The sequence below is a fragment of the Conger conger genome, chromosome 6 (genome assembly GCF_963514075.1).
Source record: "Conger conger chromosome 6, fConCon1.1, whole genome shotgun sequence".
Lineage (NCBI taxonomy): Eukaryota > Metazoa > Chordata > Actinopteri > Anguilliformes > Congridae > Conger > Conger conger.
The window spans coordinates 56,035,285-56,048,627 of NC_083765.1; the positions used below are offsets into that span (position 1 = coordinate 56,035,285).

The window sequence follows — 13,343 nt, forward strand, 5'->3', positions numbered from 1 at the left end:
TGCGTAACCACATTCACGTGTGCGGTGGGTCCTGAACAGGGCGGGGGGACATACTGGTTGCTGTGGGGGAAGTCCAGGAGGTGCTGCATGTTGACAAAGGGGTGGGCCAGGACCTCAGCCGGAACGATCCTCTTCTCCGCATCGATCAGCAACATCTTCTTCAACAAGCTCACAAACTCTCCACGGTCTGCCTTCTCCGCCATCAAGTCACTTCCTTCCAAATTCATTACCATGTTCACCTGGGGAGAAAGAGCGGACATATTAATATATGTCGCAGCGTTTCAAAATGTTAATACGTGACCCCGTTTTTACAGGACTAAAATGGCCATAAACAGTACATTTCCTCATTTAAGCCCTGTCCACACCAAGAGCTATAACTACAGCCAGAACCTGTGAGCAGCCGCACTGATGAACGATAGCGTTCTGTAAATTGTCTCTCGGCTATGTCATCTGCCATTTTCAACTTGACGCCCTTCAGATTTTTGACTGGCTGTCATGCTATCCCACTGCTATCCCAACGATATTGTTGTCATTATACTTGCGGTGTGGACTCCATTTGACTTTAAAAAGACAGTTACAGTTGTCTTTATAGTTACAGTTCTTGGTGTGGACTCATTGACAGAGCGTACACTCAGCGTCTGGTTTCAAACCTGTCGCTCCGGGGACACTTACATGCGCAATATCATCCAAACAGCTGAAGATGTACTTCCTGGCTTCCTTTGATTTCATCGCCGTCTCCGTCTCATGTTCCTCTGTCGTCTGCAGAGACAATGAAAGGTTGGACTAGGATAGGAAACAAACAAAAAACCCAAGGACTGGTTGTGTGGGTTAACGTCGGTTCAAGGCTTCGGTCCAATGAGTGAAAGGAGGTGTCGGCTGCATGGGACTGGAGCCAAGCAAAATCCTCGTCTGAATTCAGAGGTTTTCTTTAGCTATGAAAATACAGCTCTGAACCTATGGTCTCAGGTAGCCATGTCCGGTGTGTGCTTCCGTTAAAAAGAGGGGAGACTGTGCTCTTTCTGAGTTCAACAGGGCTGAACTGCAGGGAGAGTCAGTGGGGAAACATCCAGTTGTGTCGCAGCGGCTGTGGCTAAGAGGTGGGGGGGGGGGGTTCCAGGTGCAGGGCTGCAATTCCGGTTCTTCTGCTCCGTGCGAGGCAGGGGTTGTAATGGCTGGGAGTGGTAGCTAGGGGTGTGAGAGTGTGCACGTTTGTGTGTTAAAGGGGTGTGTGCTGTAAGAAAGACTGAGCAAATAGGCGTGTGTCTGTGTGTGTGTGTGTGTTTGTGTCAGAGCTTGTGTTGGTGTAGGGGAGGTGTTGTAAGATGGTGGCGGGAGAGGGGCGCTTGCCTTCAGTCTCCATGCCGCGTACGGAGACTCGGACTCCCTGCAGAAGAAGCGGGCGGTCTTCGTCCCAGCGTTGAGGATCTGTTCCCCCGGTAACCCTTGCGTCTGGGAAATGTAGCGAATCTGAGGTGGAGAGAGGATTTGGCCACATATCGTCAATATTCATCTCGGGTAAAGACAGCTTTTCCATGGTGATGTGCAACACGACACGTTTTCGTCTCTTTGTTTACCACAACCTCCCCCCGTGAACTAGCAGGTCCCTGTCTGCATTTGCATATAGCTGCTCGACCTGAATGTCAGTAAGTGGAATATCATCAGCACGATATTACATAATATTCAGTTCAATAACCAAATCAAACCCATCCCCTATGGCAGTCTACAACCATTAGTAGAACATTCTAGTACAATTATTCTGCTGAGAACAAAGAAAGGAATGTAACGGCAGCAGATGAAGTAAGAGTAAGGTTAAAAAGGGGGCAGATTAGATTTGGAATGGAGACTGAAATCATCAGTATTTTTTTTTTGACGTTGTAAAATGTAGGGAAAGTAACTTCAATGAATGGCTCAACAAACATTATTATTTATTTACAAGACTAAATGAATAATAGTATTGAAAAGGCAACAAGTGCTTTCATTTCGGGATATGAAAATGAAAATCAATTCTGTGAAGGCTACTTGGGACAGTGTGTTCTTACAGCATATTTGGTAATGTATTAAAAGGTTCTTCAACTATTTATACTGTCCCTTTGGACAAATTTACCGCAGGGAGATGTTTTTTCTGAAAGCCTGGTCCATACCCTGGTAAACAGGCCGAAGCTATGCAAGGCTCTGTGTTCGGCGTGTGAAGACAGCGGTCTGTGATTTGCTGGCCCAGGGCGCGGCCCTGTCACCCTGACCCCTCTTACGCCGGCGAGCGGGACAGAAGCTCCATTAAGCCGCTCCGCGTTCGGAAGCGTGAGGTAAGCGCGTCGGCATTCCGAGACTCCCGGCCGTCTCTGCAGAATGCCGCGCTTCATGGAGCCGGGAAGCTCCCCCCCCCTCCCTCCGTTCCGAACTCGTACCAGGACGCAGGGGTTCGGCCGGAAAAGGGCTCCGACTCGCCTCATTGTCCGGACGGGGCGCGGAGCGACCGGCGAGCGAAAGGGCACGGACGTAGGGAGAGCTCCCCGGCTCCTCTGATTTACGGTCGCAGGGGAAGAAAAGGAACAAGGAGCCCACTGAGGGGCGGGCTCGCAGCCTAGCACCATGGGCACTGTTACTCTCCCACCGCTTTTCAAATTCAGAGACAAATGCGCTCTGTCCTCTTCTGTAGCAGCACGTTCATACGTTACTCTACGACCCAATCCGCGCTTATTCCCAAACCCTCCCCACAAGTCACAGCTTCAAGCACTCGGCTTTGGTGGGCCTGTCCCTCCATCGATTCTGGAAAGCACGTATGACCGTGCGTTTCCATGAAGCCTGCATCTACTCACTCTGCAGTATCCACATTGAGCAGAACGTTCCTGTCAGCAGCAGCTAAAGCTGGTGCAGACAGACTGCACGGGCCACAAACTACCAGAACCACCCAGGGCAACTGCTGCTTTAACCAGGGCCAAGCCTGAGCTTTTCCACAAATAAATTAAATGTACTAGAGAGTCATGAGTGAAATACGCAATTGTTTTGGATTCAAATATTGTTTTGGTGCTCAATTGATCTTTCTTGCTGCAACTAAGCCAACTAAGAGGACCAGAACCGGGTTTTGCACTCCAATACATCAGACAAGTAAAGTGTAGAGAAGTATTTTGAATCCAGAACAGTTACATATTTCGCCCAGGTCTGCGAGCGGATTTATTCTGTTCGTGACACTGAAGAGAGCCACAGGACTGAAATGAGGAGGCCGGGACGTGATGTGCTTTGTGCCACCAACATTTGCCTGAGAACTGAGTTTTTCCAGTTCTTCTGAACCACAGCTGTGGTTAGCACTGACAGAATGACGCATGCCAAATTTTCACACCTTAGCACGCGGGGGCCCCCGAAAGCGTGTTCGAAAGCCTTTTCCCTCTGAGAAAAGGGCCTCCGCTTCCGTTTAAAAATAAGCGGATGAAACTCACACCTGGCCATCCATCACGGGCCTCTGGGCCGCGTGACCTTCTCTCGCGGCTCCGCGGCATTTGTTCGCCGCGTCCTCCGCCGGCTGGGTGTCGGCGTTCTGTTGCCACGGAAGGTTCCAGAGGGGCGCGAGAGGCGTGCGCGCCGGCGAATCCCCGGAGCGTGAGAGCCGGACGCGCCCTGCAGGAACGCCGCGCGCGGGAGGGGCAGGTGTGGTTTTTCCCCGGAAACAGCCCCGTTTCCCACGGCAACGCTGGGGCGGGGCGGGGCGCGGTAAACACGCTGGAGCCCCAGGGGCTGGGCTGACGGGTTACAGCGCCGCGCTGTTTTTAACCGCTTCAGACGCACAGCGAGGATGTCTGGAATGCCTGCACAGTGAGGGGTGTGTGTACATGTGTGGAGTATGTGTAATTGGATGTGGTGTGCAGGGTGCTTCTGTGAGAGTGTGTATGTGTACATGAATGCTTGTATGTGTAGGGCATGTGTGCGTGTGCGTGTGTGTGTGTGTGTGTGTGTGTGTGCATATTGTTTGTGTAGTGTGTATGCCTGTGCGTCGGTATACTTGTTTGAGGTGTGCAGGGAGCTTCTTGTGTGCGAGCGTGTGTGTGTGTGTATGGATGCTTGCATGTGTGGGGTGTGTGTGCATATTGCTTGTGTAGTGTGTATGCCTGTGCATCTGTGTACGTGTTTGTGGTGTGCAGGGTACTTCTGCGTGCGTATGCTTGTATGTGTAGTGTGTGAGTACAGTGTGTATGGTTCTCTCTCTCCCGTTCTCTCGCCATTGGTGGGGGGTGACCCCAGCTTTGAGTTATAAATATATTCTGCTTCACTGGACAGAGCAGTGCCCAGGACTGATCAGTCAGCAAAGTGCTGGTCCCTCCGCCTGACCGCAGCGATTGTGACCAAGCCCCCATGGGTGACACCCCACACCACCAGGGAACTCCACCTCCCGCCTCCCATAGAGCCCGGATAACAGATCTCATTGGACAAGGCTAGAGAAACACTCCAGACAAAACCAGCCAAACAAGGTACGGTATGTGGAAGCCTATCAACAGGGGCAATAAAAACAAAAAAAAAAGAAGAGCCAATGTCAAACACGCAGCTATCAAAATGACGTAACCAGCACTACAGTCAGCCGTGAATACAGAGGACACCAAAACAGCGATGTACTGGAGCTGCGTGCCAGGCGGAGAGCGGGTTGTGAAAATAAACACAAGCGCATCACAGCAGCAAACACGATGGGAACGGTATCGAACGAGTTTAACTGCTCCACTTGTCAGCCCTGGAAATCTTCCAGACTTCCATGGGCACCAGCCGTCCCCCAGGATTGGTCATTACGGCGGCTAAGCGGTTCCACCGCAACATCTCAATTTTTGTCTCGCCGTGATGTCCGTTTCCTGTCCTCATTTCCTGCACGTTTTCAGGGAATGCGTCACATTTCCGATGCAGGCGTATGGCAAAAGGTTCATCCGTTCAGCCGATGGCGTGTTGGATGGATATGGAGATGATTAAGGCCAGGTTTTCTCCCTCGTCTGCACGCAGTAGCCGTCTATATCATCACCGTTGACGCACGCTCCCAGCTAATAACAGGAGCTAATACCGGGGAAGGACGAGCAATGCGTGGTTTGCAGGGCACGTTGCTCAGGGAGGCAAGCGAGGGAAGCTAACGCAGGAAGCGTCTTCCCATCCGAACGTTCCCCAGCACATCACTCGCCGTCGGAGGAACAGTTGCTCCGCCTCGCCCTCTTCCTCTGGCTCCGTATGCTCTGTCCTCAGCTCGAGGGTGTGTTCATCACTCTCGCTACTGCATCAATCCACAGGGTGTTGAGTTGAGTTATCTCCCAAGCGGAGGAGCATGAAAAACGGCAGGCCGTAAAAAAAGTATCCGTGTCCACACCAGAGACCTCTGGAGATCGATACAAGCCTGTGTCCACACCAGAGACCTCTGGAGATTAATATGGGCCTCAGTGCGCACCAGAGACCTCTGGAGATTAATATGGGCCTCAGTGCGCACCAGAGACCTCTGGAGATGGAAACGGGCCTCAGTGTGCACCAGAGACCTCTGGGGATCGATACAGGCCTGTGTCCACACCAGAGACCTCTGGGGATCGAAACGGGCCTCAGTGTGCACCAGAGACCTCTGGGGATCGATACAGGCCTGTGTCCACACCAGAGACCTCTGGGGATCGAAACGGGCCTCAGTGTGCACCAGAGACCTCTGGGGATCGAAACGGCCCTCAGTGTGCACCAGAGACCTCTGGGGATCGAAACGGCCCTCAGTGTGCACCAGAGACCTCTGGGGATCGAAACGGCCCTCAGTGTGCACCAGAGACCTCTGGGGATCGAAACGGGCCTCAGTGTGCACCAGAGACCTCTGGGGATCGAAACGGGCCTCAGTGTGCACCAGAGACCTCCGGAGATACGCGTCTCAGTGACCACCAGAGACCTCGGGTTGATCGATACAGGCCTCAGTGTCCACCAGTGAGCTCCGGAGAAAGCAAGAGAGGGGAGGGGGGATGGTGTGGTTTGGCCACCCGCGACACTGCTGCCTCCAAATGGCCAATAAACGGCAGTTACAGCAGCTGGTCACAGACCTCGCCCTTGCGGATCGTGCCGTCAAAGAGGGTGCGAGGGAGTCTGGATGGCTTTGGGTCAACAGACCGCATTTATAAATATACTCGGCATCAGGGCTGCTAGCTGGTACAGTCCCCGCCAGTGCAGAGGCAGTGTAGCTCAGCCGGTGGACTGCAGAGCGACAGGAAGCAGCAGGCAGCAGCTTGCTTCTCTGAGGATGTGAGCAACGGGGTGTGCCCTCCAGAACCACACAACCAGTAATTACCACGATGACTCCTCCACCACTCCACTCTCATACCGGAGAGCACATACGGGAAGTGCTGAAATGGCTATGCTATCCATAGAGTGAGAAGGTAATAGGGAATTAAAAGGCAAATTATTCATTATTTTTTTATTTAATTGATTGATTTATTTTATTTCCTATTTAAATGTCTTTTTTTTGTATGTATTGAGGGTGGGAGATTGGGATGGGTGGGTGGGGGGTAGATAGAGGAGTAGGGAGAATTAGAAGATTGAATATTGCCTTATACTTGATCTGTCATTCTTTTTGGGGATGTAAAATAAAATGTTATTATAAAATAATATATAAAATAATAATAAATAAAATAGGAGCCTAGCCACAGGTTGACTGGTTGCCCGTTGGGTCACTTCCTCAGAAGGCAGGCTCGATTAATCAATCGCCGAGCAGCGGGTAATATGAAGTGCATAAGGGCGAGGCTCAGTCCTCTATTTTTTCCTGCAGAAAGGGGCCCATCGGGGCTAGGGGTCATTACCTGATCGTACTCCAGCGCCCCGGGGTACAGCGGCCAGCCCAGAAACAGCTCCGCGATCACGCAGCCCAGCGACCACATGTCTATGGCTTCACAAAACGGCAACCCCAAAATAATCTCCGGTGCTCTGCAAGGGAGGGACAAAAAAAAGAGCAGTCAGCCTCAGGTTCCTAATACTAAACAAGACATTACTGATGGCTGGCAGAGAGGAGACAGCTGCAGTATATTAAAATCACTCACAACCTGTATGCAGTGGGAAAGAGCAAAGTACGAACATGGTTAAACGTTCAAACAAGTACCTGAGCTTCTGGAACGTTCTGGCTCCTGCCCTGCCCCAAATCTTCCCTAATGCTTTTTAATGAGCCGTGCTGGAGCAGGAAGCAGGCCTAAGGCCCATGGAGCTGAGACTACAATCCTCACTCACAGGAGTATCCAGGTTACGAACAGTAAACAGGTTTAACTTTGTTTTGATGACGCAAGGTTTAGTCACAGTCACGGACTGTGTTGCGCGGTAATTTTCTGGCCCTAGGGTGTCAGAGCCGCTCGACCAGGGGCTTTTCAGCAAAGGCGGGGGATAACAGGAACGCGGCGTTGGTGTCGGCTTTCGGGCGCAACGCGGCCAGGTTTCGACAGGTGAGCCTGAGCGAAGGGGCCACCTGGATGATGTAACGGTTGCTCGGGAAACGCGTGAAACCCAGAGGAAGGTCAGCCAGGACCCATTGTGCTTTGATGACATCACGCACCCAACAGCCAAATTACACGCATCGGAGAAACTTCCTCTGGCGAGACCTTCTTGGCCTCCTGTACAAATCCCGATGATGCACGGGCAGGAAGTCGTCCCCCGCAATCCCCATTACAAAAGGGATTATTACGCCGTGTTTAAGCATTTGAACAAAAACCAAACTCCAGTGTGGGCTCAGTAAGCCGTAAGAAAATGTAACAGGAGCTTTGGCCGCCGTGGTCTATGCAACAAGCCATGCATAATCACACGCACGTCCGAAGATAAGGCGGAGGGGCTGTGACAATACAAGGAGAAAGGAGCTCCAAACACACCTTTAATTCGATACAAACACGAGAACAAGGACGACGTTTCGGTCGGGACTCAATGTCCCAATGTCAGACCGGAGGAACACCCGGACAGGATCGAAACCTTGTCCTTGTTCTAGTGCACATCACAAATGAAAGGTGTGTTCGGAGCTGTAAAGTGTGCAGGCTTTCTTTTTCCATCTACGCAGCAAGTCAACCTTGCTCTACAGGGTGCAGCTCTACATTTTTGGGGGGAGGGATGGGGGCGTCTCAAAGCCCAGAGAATCACAGCGTACGAATTCCAGAGCTGCCGCAGGTATTTATAACCCCCCCCCCCCTAAAATGTCTTGCCCGTCTCCCACGGACGTTAAAGGGTTATTTCTGGCAGCGTTTCAGAAGTGTGCGAATGTTTGGCGTGTCGAGTGGCTTATTCCCGGCCGTGTCCGGATGAGCCGGAGCAGAAGACGTCTCCTCTCCTGACAACGGCGTGGGTTTACACGCGAGGGCGGCGCAGAGAAACAGCTGGGGCGAGAGCGCCTGACAGGGGGATGGCGTGCAAACAGGCGGGGCGGGGGGGAGGGGGGGCGGTGGTCAGAAGGCCTCTGTGTTCCAGCCGCGTCGTAGCGGAGGTTTTGTTAGTGGAGTGAAAACACGGAGCAGGACTTTCTCATAAACTGAGGGGTGTGTTATGAAGACAACCCCGGTGACCGAATATCCCACCCCCAAGCATCTCTGGGGTATTTCCATAGAACAGGAAGCTGGGTTTTCAGAAGGACATTTCCTCCATTTTCCCATTCCATTTACAAACCCCTCCGGAGTACTGATACTTGGTTACATCACAGTTTCCTGCCACACTTTAAAATTGTAAGAGTATTACCAACTTTTCACAGAATGCCTCAGAAACCTGTATTAAATTCAACCTGCTTATTCTTTCATTTATCATGAATCCTGAAAGGCAAGTCGGCAGGGAAACAACGTTGCATTCTAGGGGCCAAAATCACAGCACATGCAAAAAACATGTGACGCACCTTCAAAACGAATGACAGTTGCATGAGAGTCTGAACTCGCCCACATGGGTAGGAAAAACCCTGAATTTCCATGTTAAGAAAACGCTGCAGGACTTAAGCTTATACAACCTCATAAAAAATGTAAAGCAGACTTTAAATACATGAAATTTGACTGTGGGGCAACAAACATTCCCTGATAGAGGAACAGGACACTGCAGCGAAAACAGCTAGTGGCTAAGCTTAGCAAAACACGCAGAGAACAAACAAACAAAAAACCCAAAACAACGCTGAACCATTATTAAAACCGACATTGTCCGGTGGGTGCAAAAGGCTGTCTAGACATTAATGTGCCATTTGTGAGGGGGGGGGGGGGGTGGCTTGGGGGGAAAATCGACATTCACTCGCTGTCCCATCGAGGCTAAACATCCCAATCCCCCATTACTCAGTGAAGCGCACACAGCAGAAGCAGACCGCGGCCTTCTGCTTTATCTCAGCGACTGATTTAAAGTGTCCTGTGCGAAGGGCAGGGCTCATAGGCATTCAAGGCCCGATGTGAGAACTGCACACGTATAGCTGAGCACACTTGAATAACAGGAAGCCGTTTCCCCCCTTCCTCCGCCACCGGCTACCGGCCGGGAATCCGGAATGTTCCGCCTGAGGCTGAGCTTGGTCACGTCTGCGACGACTACAGTCTGATGAACCTTCGACGCTTCCAGACAGCTCCGCAGTGCCAGGGAAAAGCAAAGGGAGAGCAAGAGACGGCGGTTCAGGGAGAGGACGGGCGCTGACCGTCACCCTTACGAAACTGCTGCAGAAATGATGGTTAGTATTTGCGGCGTTCGCTTGCTGTAGGGGAACGGGGCGACGTGACGCTGCGTCATGGCTCTCTGGGGCTGGCCGCATTCAGCGGTCCCTGAGGCGGGACCCGGAGCAGGACCTGGGCCTCCAGAGAAAGCGCTTCTTAACCCGGAGGGAGGGCCTTCATGAGGCCTGGCCAGGGCTTCAGCCGTCCTAAGAAAACACGCGGCCGCCCAAATCGGCGGAGCGGCAAAAACCCGCCGACCCCTCTGCTCGTACGGTACTGAAAAGAGCAACCGAGAAAACAAACGCGAGAGAGCAGGAAGCGGGCCCGTTGGGCGGGGGAATGAGAATTAGTAAAACAAACCCGAAGAGAATTTCCAATCCCCTCCCCCGCGCCTCTCAGCTGGCCTGCGCCACAAACCAACTCCCCGAGCCAGGGCAGGGGGGGAGAGGGGGGCCTACTCGCACGGCGGTTTACCCGCATACAGTCCACCGCCTGAAAGGAAGCAGCCGAGAGAACACGTGCAGCTCTGGCAACCACTCTTAAAAACTGGGCAAAAACCACACTCAGGACTAAGTATCACCAGTTTCCACAGCGCTGCATTCGCCCACCTTCCCTGGTGATTACAGAAACGGCTAACGTGGCTCGCAAGGCAAGCCCAGACCCATTTCTGTGCTTGTGCGCCGCGATATTCACAATGTGCGGCTAGGCCAGAAGCACTGCCGGTACATTACAGGGTCCAAAGGACCAACGAGGCTCCGCAAAACCATGCACAAGTCTATTGCCCACCCATAGCTGTGGCAGTATTGAAAGCTTCAGCAAGAGAGTGGGTGGTGGCTTTCACTGCATGTAAACAGATTCCGCCCTCAGGTCTCCATCTCTTTCCTAACAGCTGAACACAAAAACTCTATGACTTCCCGAAAGCCACAAACACCCAAGACTATTTTAAACAGAGGACTCGGGAACATGCATATTCCAGCAGCGGTATTGCTTCCCATACCCGTGGAGGGAGCGCTGCGGGACTATCAGGGCTGGTGCTGAAGCAGCCCGAGTGACACTTTATCAAGTTTCATTCGATCAGGTTTCAGCATGTCAGGTCGCCATAGCAACACTGGCTAGCGCTGGTGACGCTCGTGTTCCGAGGAGGGCCGCGCGGCTCGATAAACACCAGGACTAGGTGTGCAGACGTGAAACCAGCACCCGCAAGTTCTCGTTGCACAAGCTGGTGAAGCATCTGCTCGCCCCACAGCGGTTTCTCTTCCTCCAGCGTGAACGTATCTGGGTTCCCACGCGAGGGTGCGCAGCACGTACGAGCGCACCAGGCTTTGTCTGTTCCGTCCCCGTCTACGACCGCAAGAGAACCGAAAGTGACATTTTAAAAAGCTACATGTTTCACTTGCTGCACGGATCGACCGCACCAACCTTTTGAGCTCGTATGAAAACTGATGTATGTAGCATGACATTAGACTGCAGTCATTTAGCAGAGGCTCTTTTCCAGAGCAATACAATAAAGTGCAAATCCATAACCAGGGACAAATGTGCTGAAAACCCTGGAGGGAAGAACGGTTCCAAGTGCTAGACTGATCACAGCAGCAATAAAAAACTTGAACTCTTGTAGATTAATCAGATAAACAACAATAGCAACGGTTGTGGCAAGCATAAGGCCCAGTTTCACAGACACCCATTAAGGCTAGTCCGAGACTAAATTGAAAATGGAATGGAGAGATTCTCCGGGCAAAACTCGATTTAGTCCGGGACTAAGCCTAATCTGCGTCTGTGCAACGATCCCGAAGGATATCAAAACAAGCATACACAATAGTGATGATTGCAGCCAAGCGCATCGGTGGCCCACACGCATAACGATGACTCCGACGGCCGGGCGGGGGTTTGAGCAGCGGAGGAGGCCGCAGTGACGGAGCGCTACGCTGGGACAGGGAGCCCATGTGATGGGGGTGTTTATCGGCCGGCAGCGGGAGCGAAAGCGGGTGCGAACCGCAGCCATTCAGGGCCGGATTCCAGCCCGGGCATAAAGGCCCCGGCGCAGGGCCTGGCTTTCCAGAAGCGGCCGGCAGAGCCTGGCAGCACCCAGCCGCCGGTTCCAGCATTAACGCACACTGGCCCTTTTCACCGGAGAGCTCTCTGTAAGCCCCGCGGAGAGGGGGGGGACAGGGCTGTCACACCGCCGCTTTTAAACGCAGCATACTTATGTAATTAACCGCAGCGACTGTTCAACCGATCCCTCGGGTCTGAAATGTACAGAACGCGACGTTTTCACCCTTTTTTCACATTACTACACTAGTGCGGGGCGACTCAATCCTGATTAAGGAATATTTTGGGGGCTTACAGTTTTGGGAACCGTTTTCTAGCAGTGTAAATCTGCAGGTTAATAAGAGGTAATAAGAATTTTTTCTAATATCTATATTTTTTTTTTGTTGATTTTTTCCCTTTTTCGCCCAATTTGGTAGCCAATTGGACCCCGTCTGATTCAATTAGAGCTAGTATTAGATACACCGCCCACACCCCGTCCCTCGGCGGCCGGCAGGAGAGTGACACGCCTTCTTCAAGCCGTCTCGTCTCACAAGTCGTGACCGCTCGAGGTGCTTGTTTTTGGGCGGCGATCTACTAACCCTGCCAAGTCCCTCCCTCTGGAGCAGCGAGGCAATTATTGCTGCTCCACGTGAGCCGGCCAAACTTGCTGGGGCAAGGGGGAAGCCCTCCACACAATTACAGAATCACGTACACAATTATCCATTATGTCATAAAAGACAACTGCCAACGGCTAAATACACCTAAACATGAGACGTAGTCCATCACCAGAAAAAACTGTGACTTTCATAGCAGCAGCAGTATTTTTCAAGCGATGTTCAACAACAGAACAGTCTATAGTTTGATGCTAAAATACTGTGTACAGGTAAAGCCAGTGGGGGAAGTTTCGAAAGCTATTGGGCTCTGTAGGCTTGCCTACGTGTGGCTCTTTCTACGCTTTCAAAAGGTTTTAAGAGGCACACTACGGGCTATGGAAAAACCTTGGCATGGAAAAAGCGTACATCTTCAAAGACTGTTCTGGAACCATGAGTGCATTCGTCAGTGCCTCCTTTGAAACCATCCCCGGACATGTGGGCCCTTGTCTGCTTCACTGACTGCTTAACTGAAAACCCAAGGCTGTGCAGCGCTCTTGGCAAATGAGAGATTTCGTAAGTCATAAAAAAGGGACTCGCATAAACAGCCAAACTGACTTCATCAGTAGCACATGAAGCCTGCTAGTTCTCCAAGATGACAGTTTACTTGACACCAGTCCGTTAAGATATCATCTGTTTAGATGGGGGAGAAAATAGTTTTGTAGCTTCTCTCAGTATGCTCACACTGAACTGAAAATATACACTCAATGAGCACTTTATTAGGTAGACCTGCACACCAGCTTGTTAATGCAAATATTTGATCAGCCAATCATGTGGCAGCAACTAAATACATAAAAGCAGACATGGTAAAGAGGTTTAGCTGTTGTTCAGACCAAATGTCAGAATGGGGAAGACATGTTATCAAAGTGACTTTGACCGTGGAATGTTTGTTGGTGATAGAAAGGCTAGTTTGAGTATCTCAGAAACTGCTGATCTCCTGGGATTTTCACGCACAACAGTCTCTGGAGTTTGCAGATAATGGTTGGAAAAACAAAAAAACAGCCAGTGAGCAGCAGTTCTGTGGGCAGAAACGCATTGATAATGAGATATATAC

The 13,343-nt window shown here is 51.5% G+C and overlaps 1 protein-coding gene across 5 annotated transcripts in view; it reads right to left on the reverse strand.

Moving 5' to 3' along the window:
- hipk3b (homeodomain interacting protein kinase 3b) overlaps positions 1–13,343 on the reverse strand; it is a 47,520-nt gene that overhangs the window by 9,645 nt on the left and 24,532 nt on the right. For all 5 annotated transcript variants that reach the window (XM_061244620.1, XM_061244621.1, XM_061244618.1 and 2 more), the window contains 4 exons: positions 6,780–6,903; positions 1,348–1,467; positions 673–759; positions 55–239 (listed from right to left, as the gene is read on the reverse strand). In XM_061244620.1, the coding sequence (XP_061100604.1) occupies positions 55–239; positions 673–759; positions 1,348–1,467; positions 6,780–6,903 (516 nt within the window). The remainder of the gene's footprint in view (positions 1–54; positions 240–672; positions 760–1,347; positions 1,468–6,779; positions 6,904–13,343) is intronic.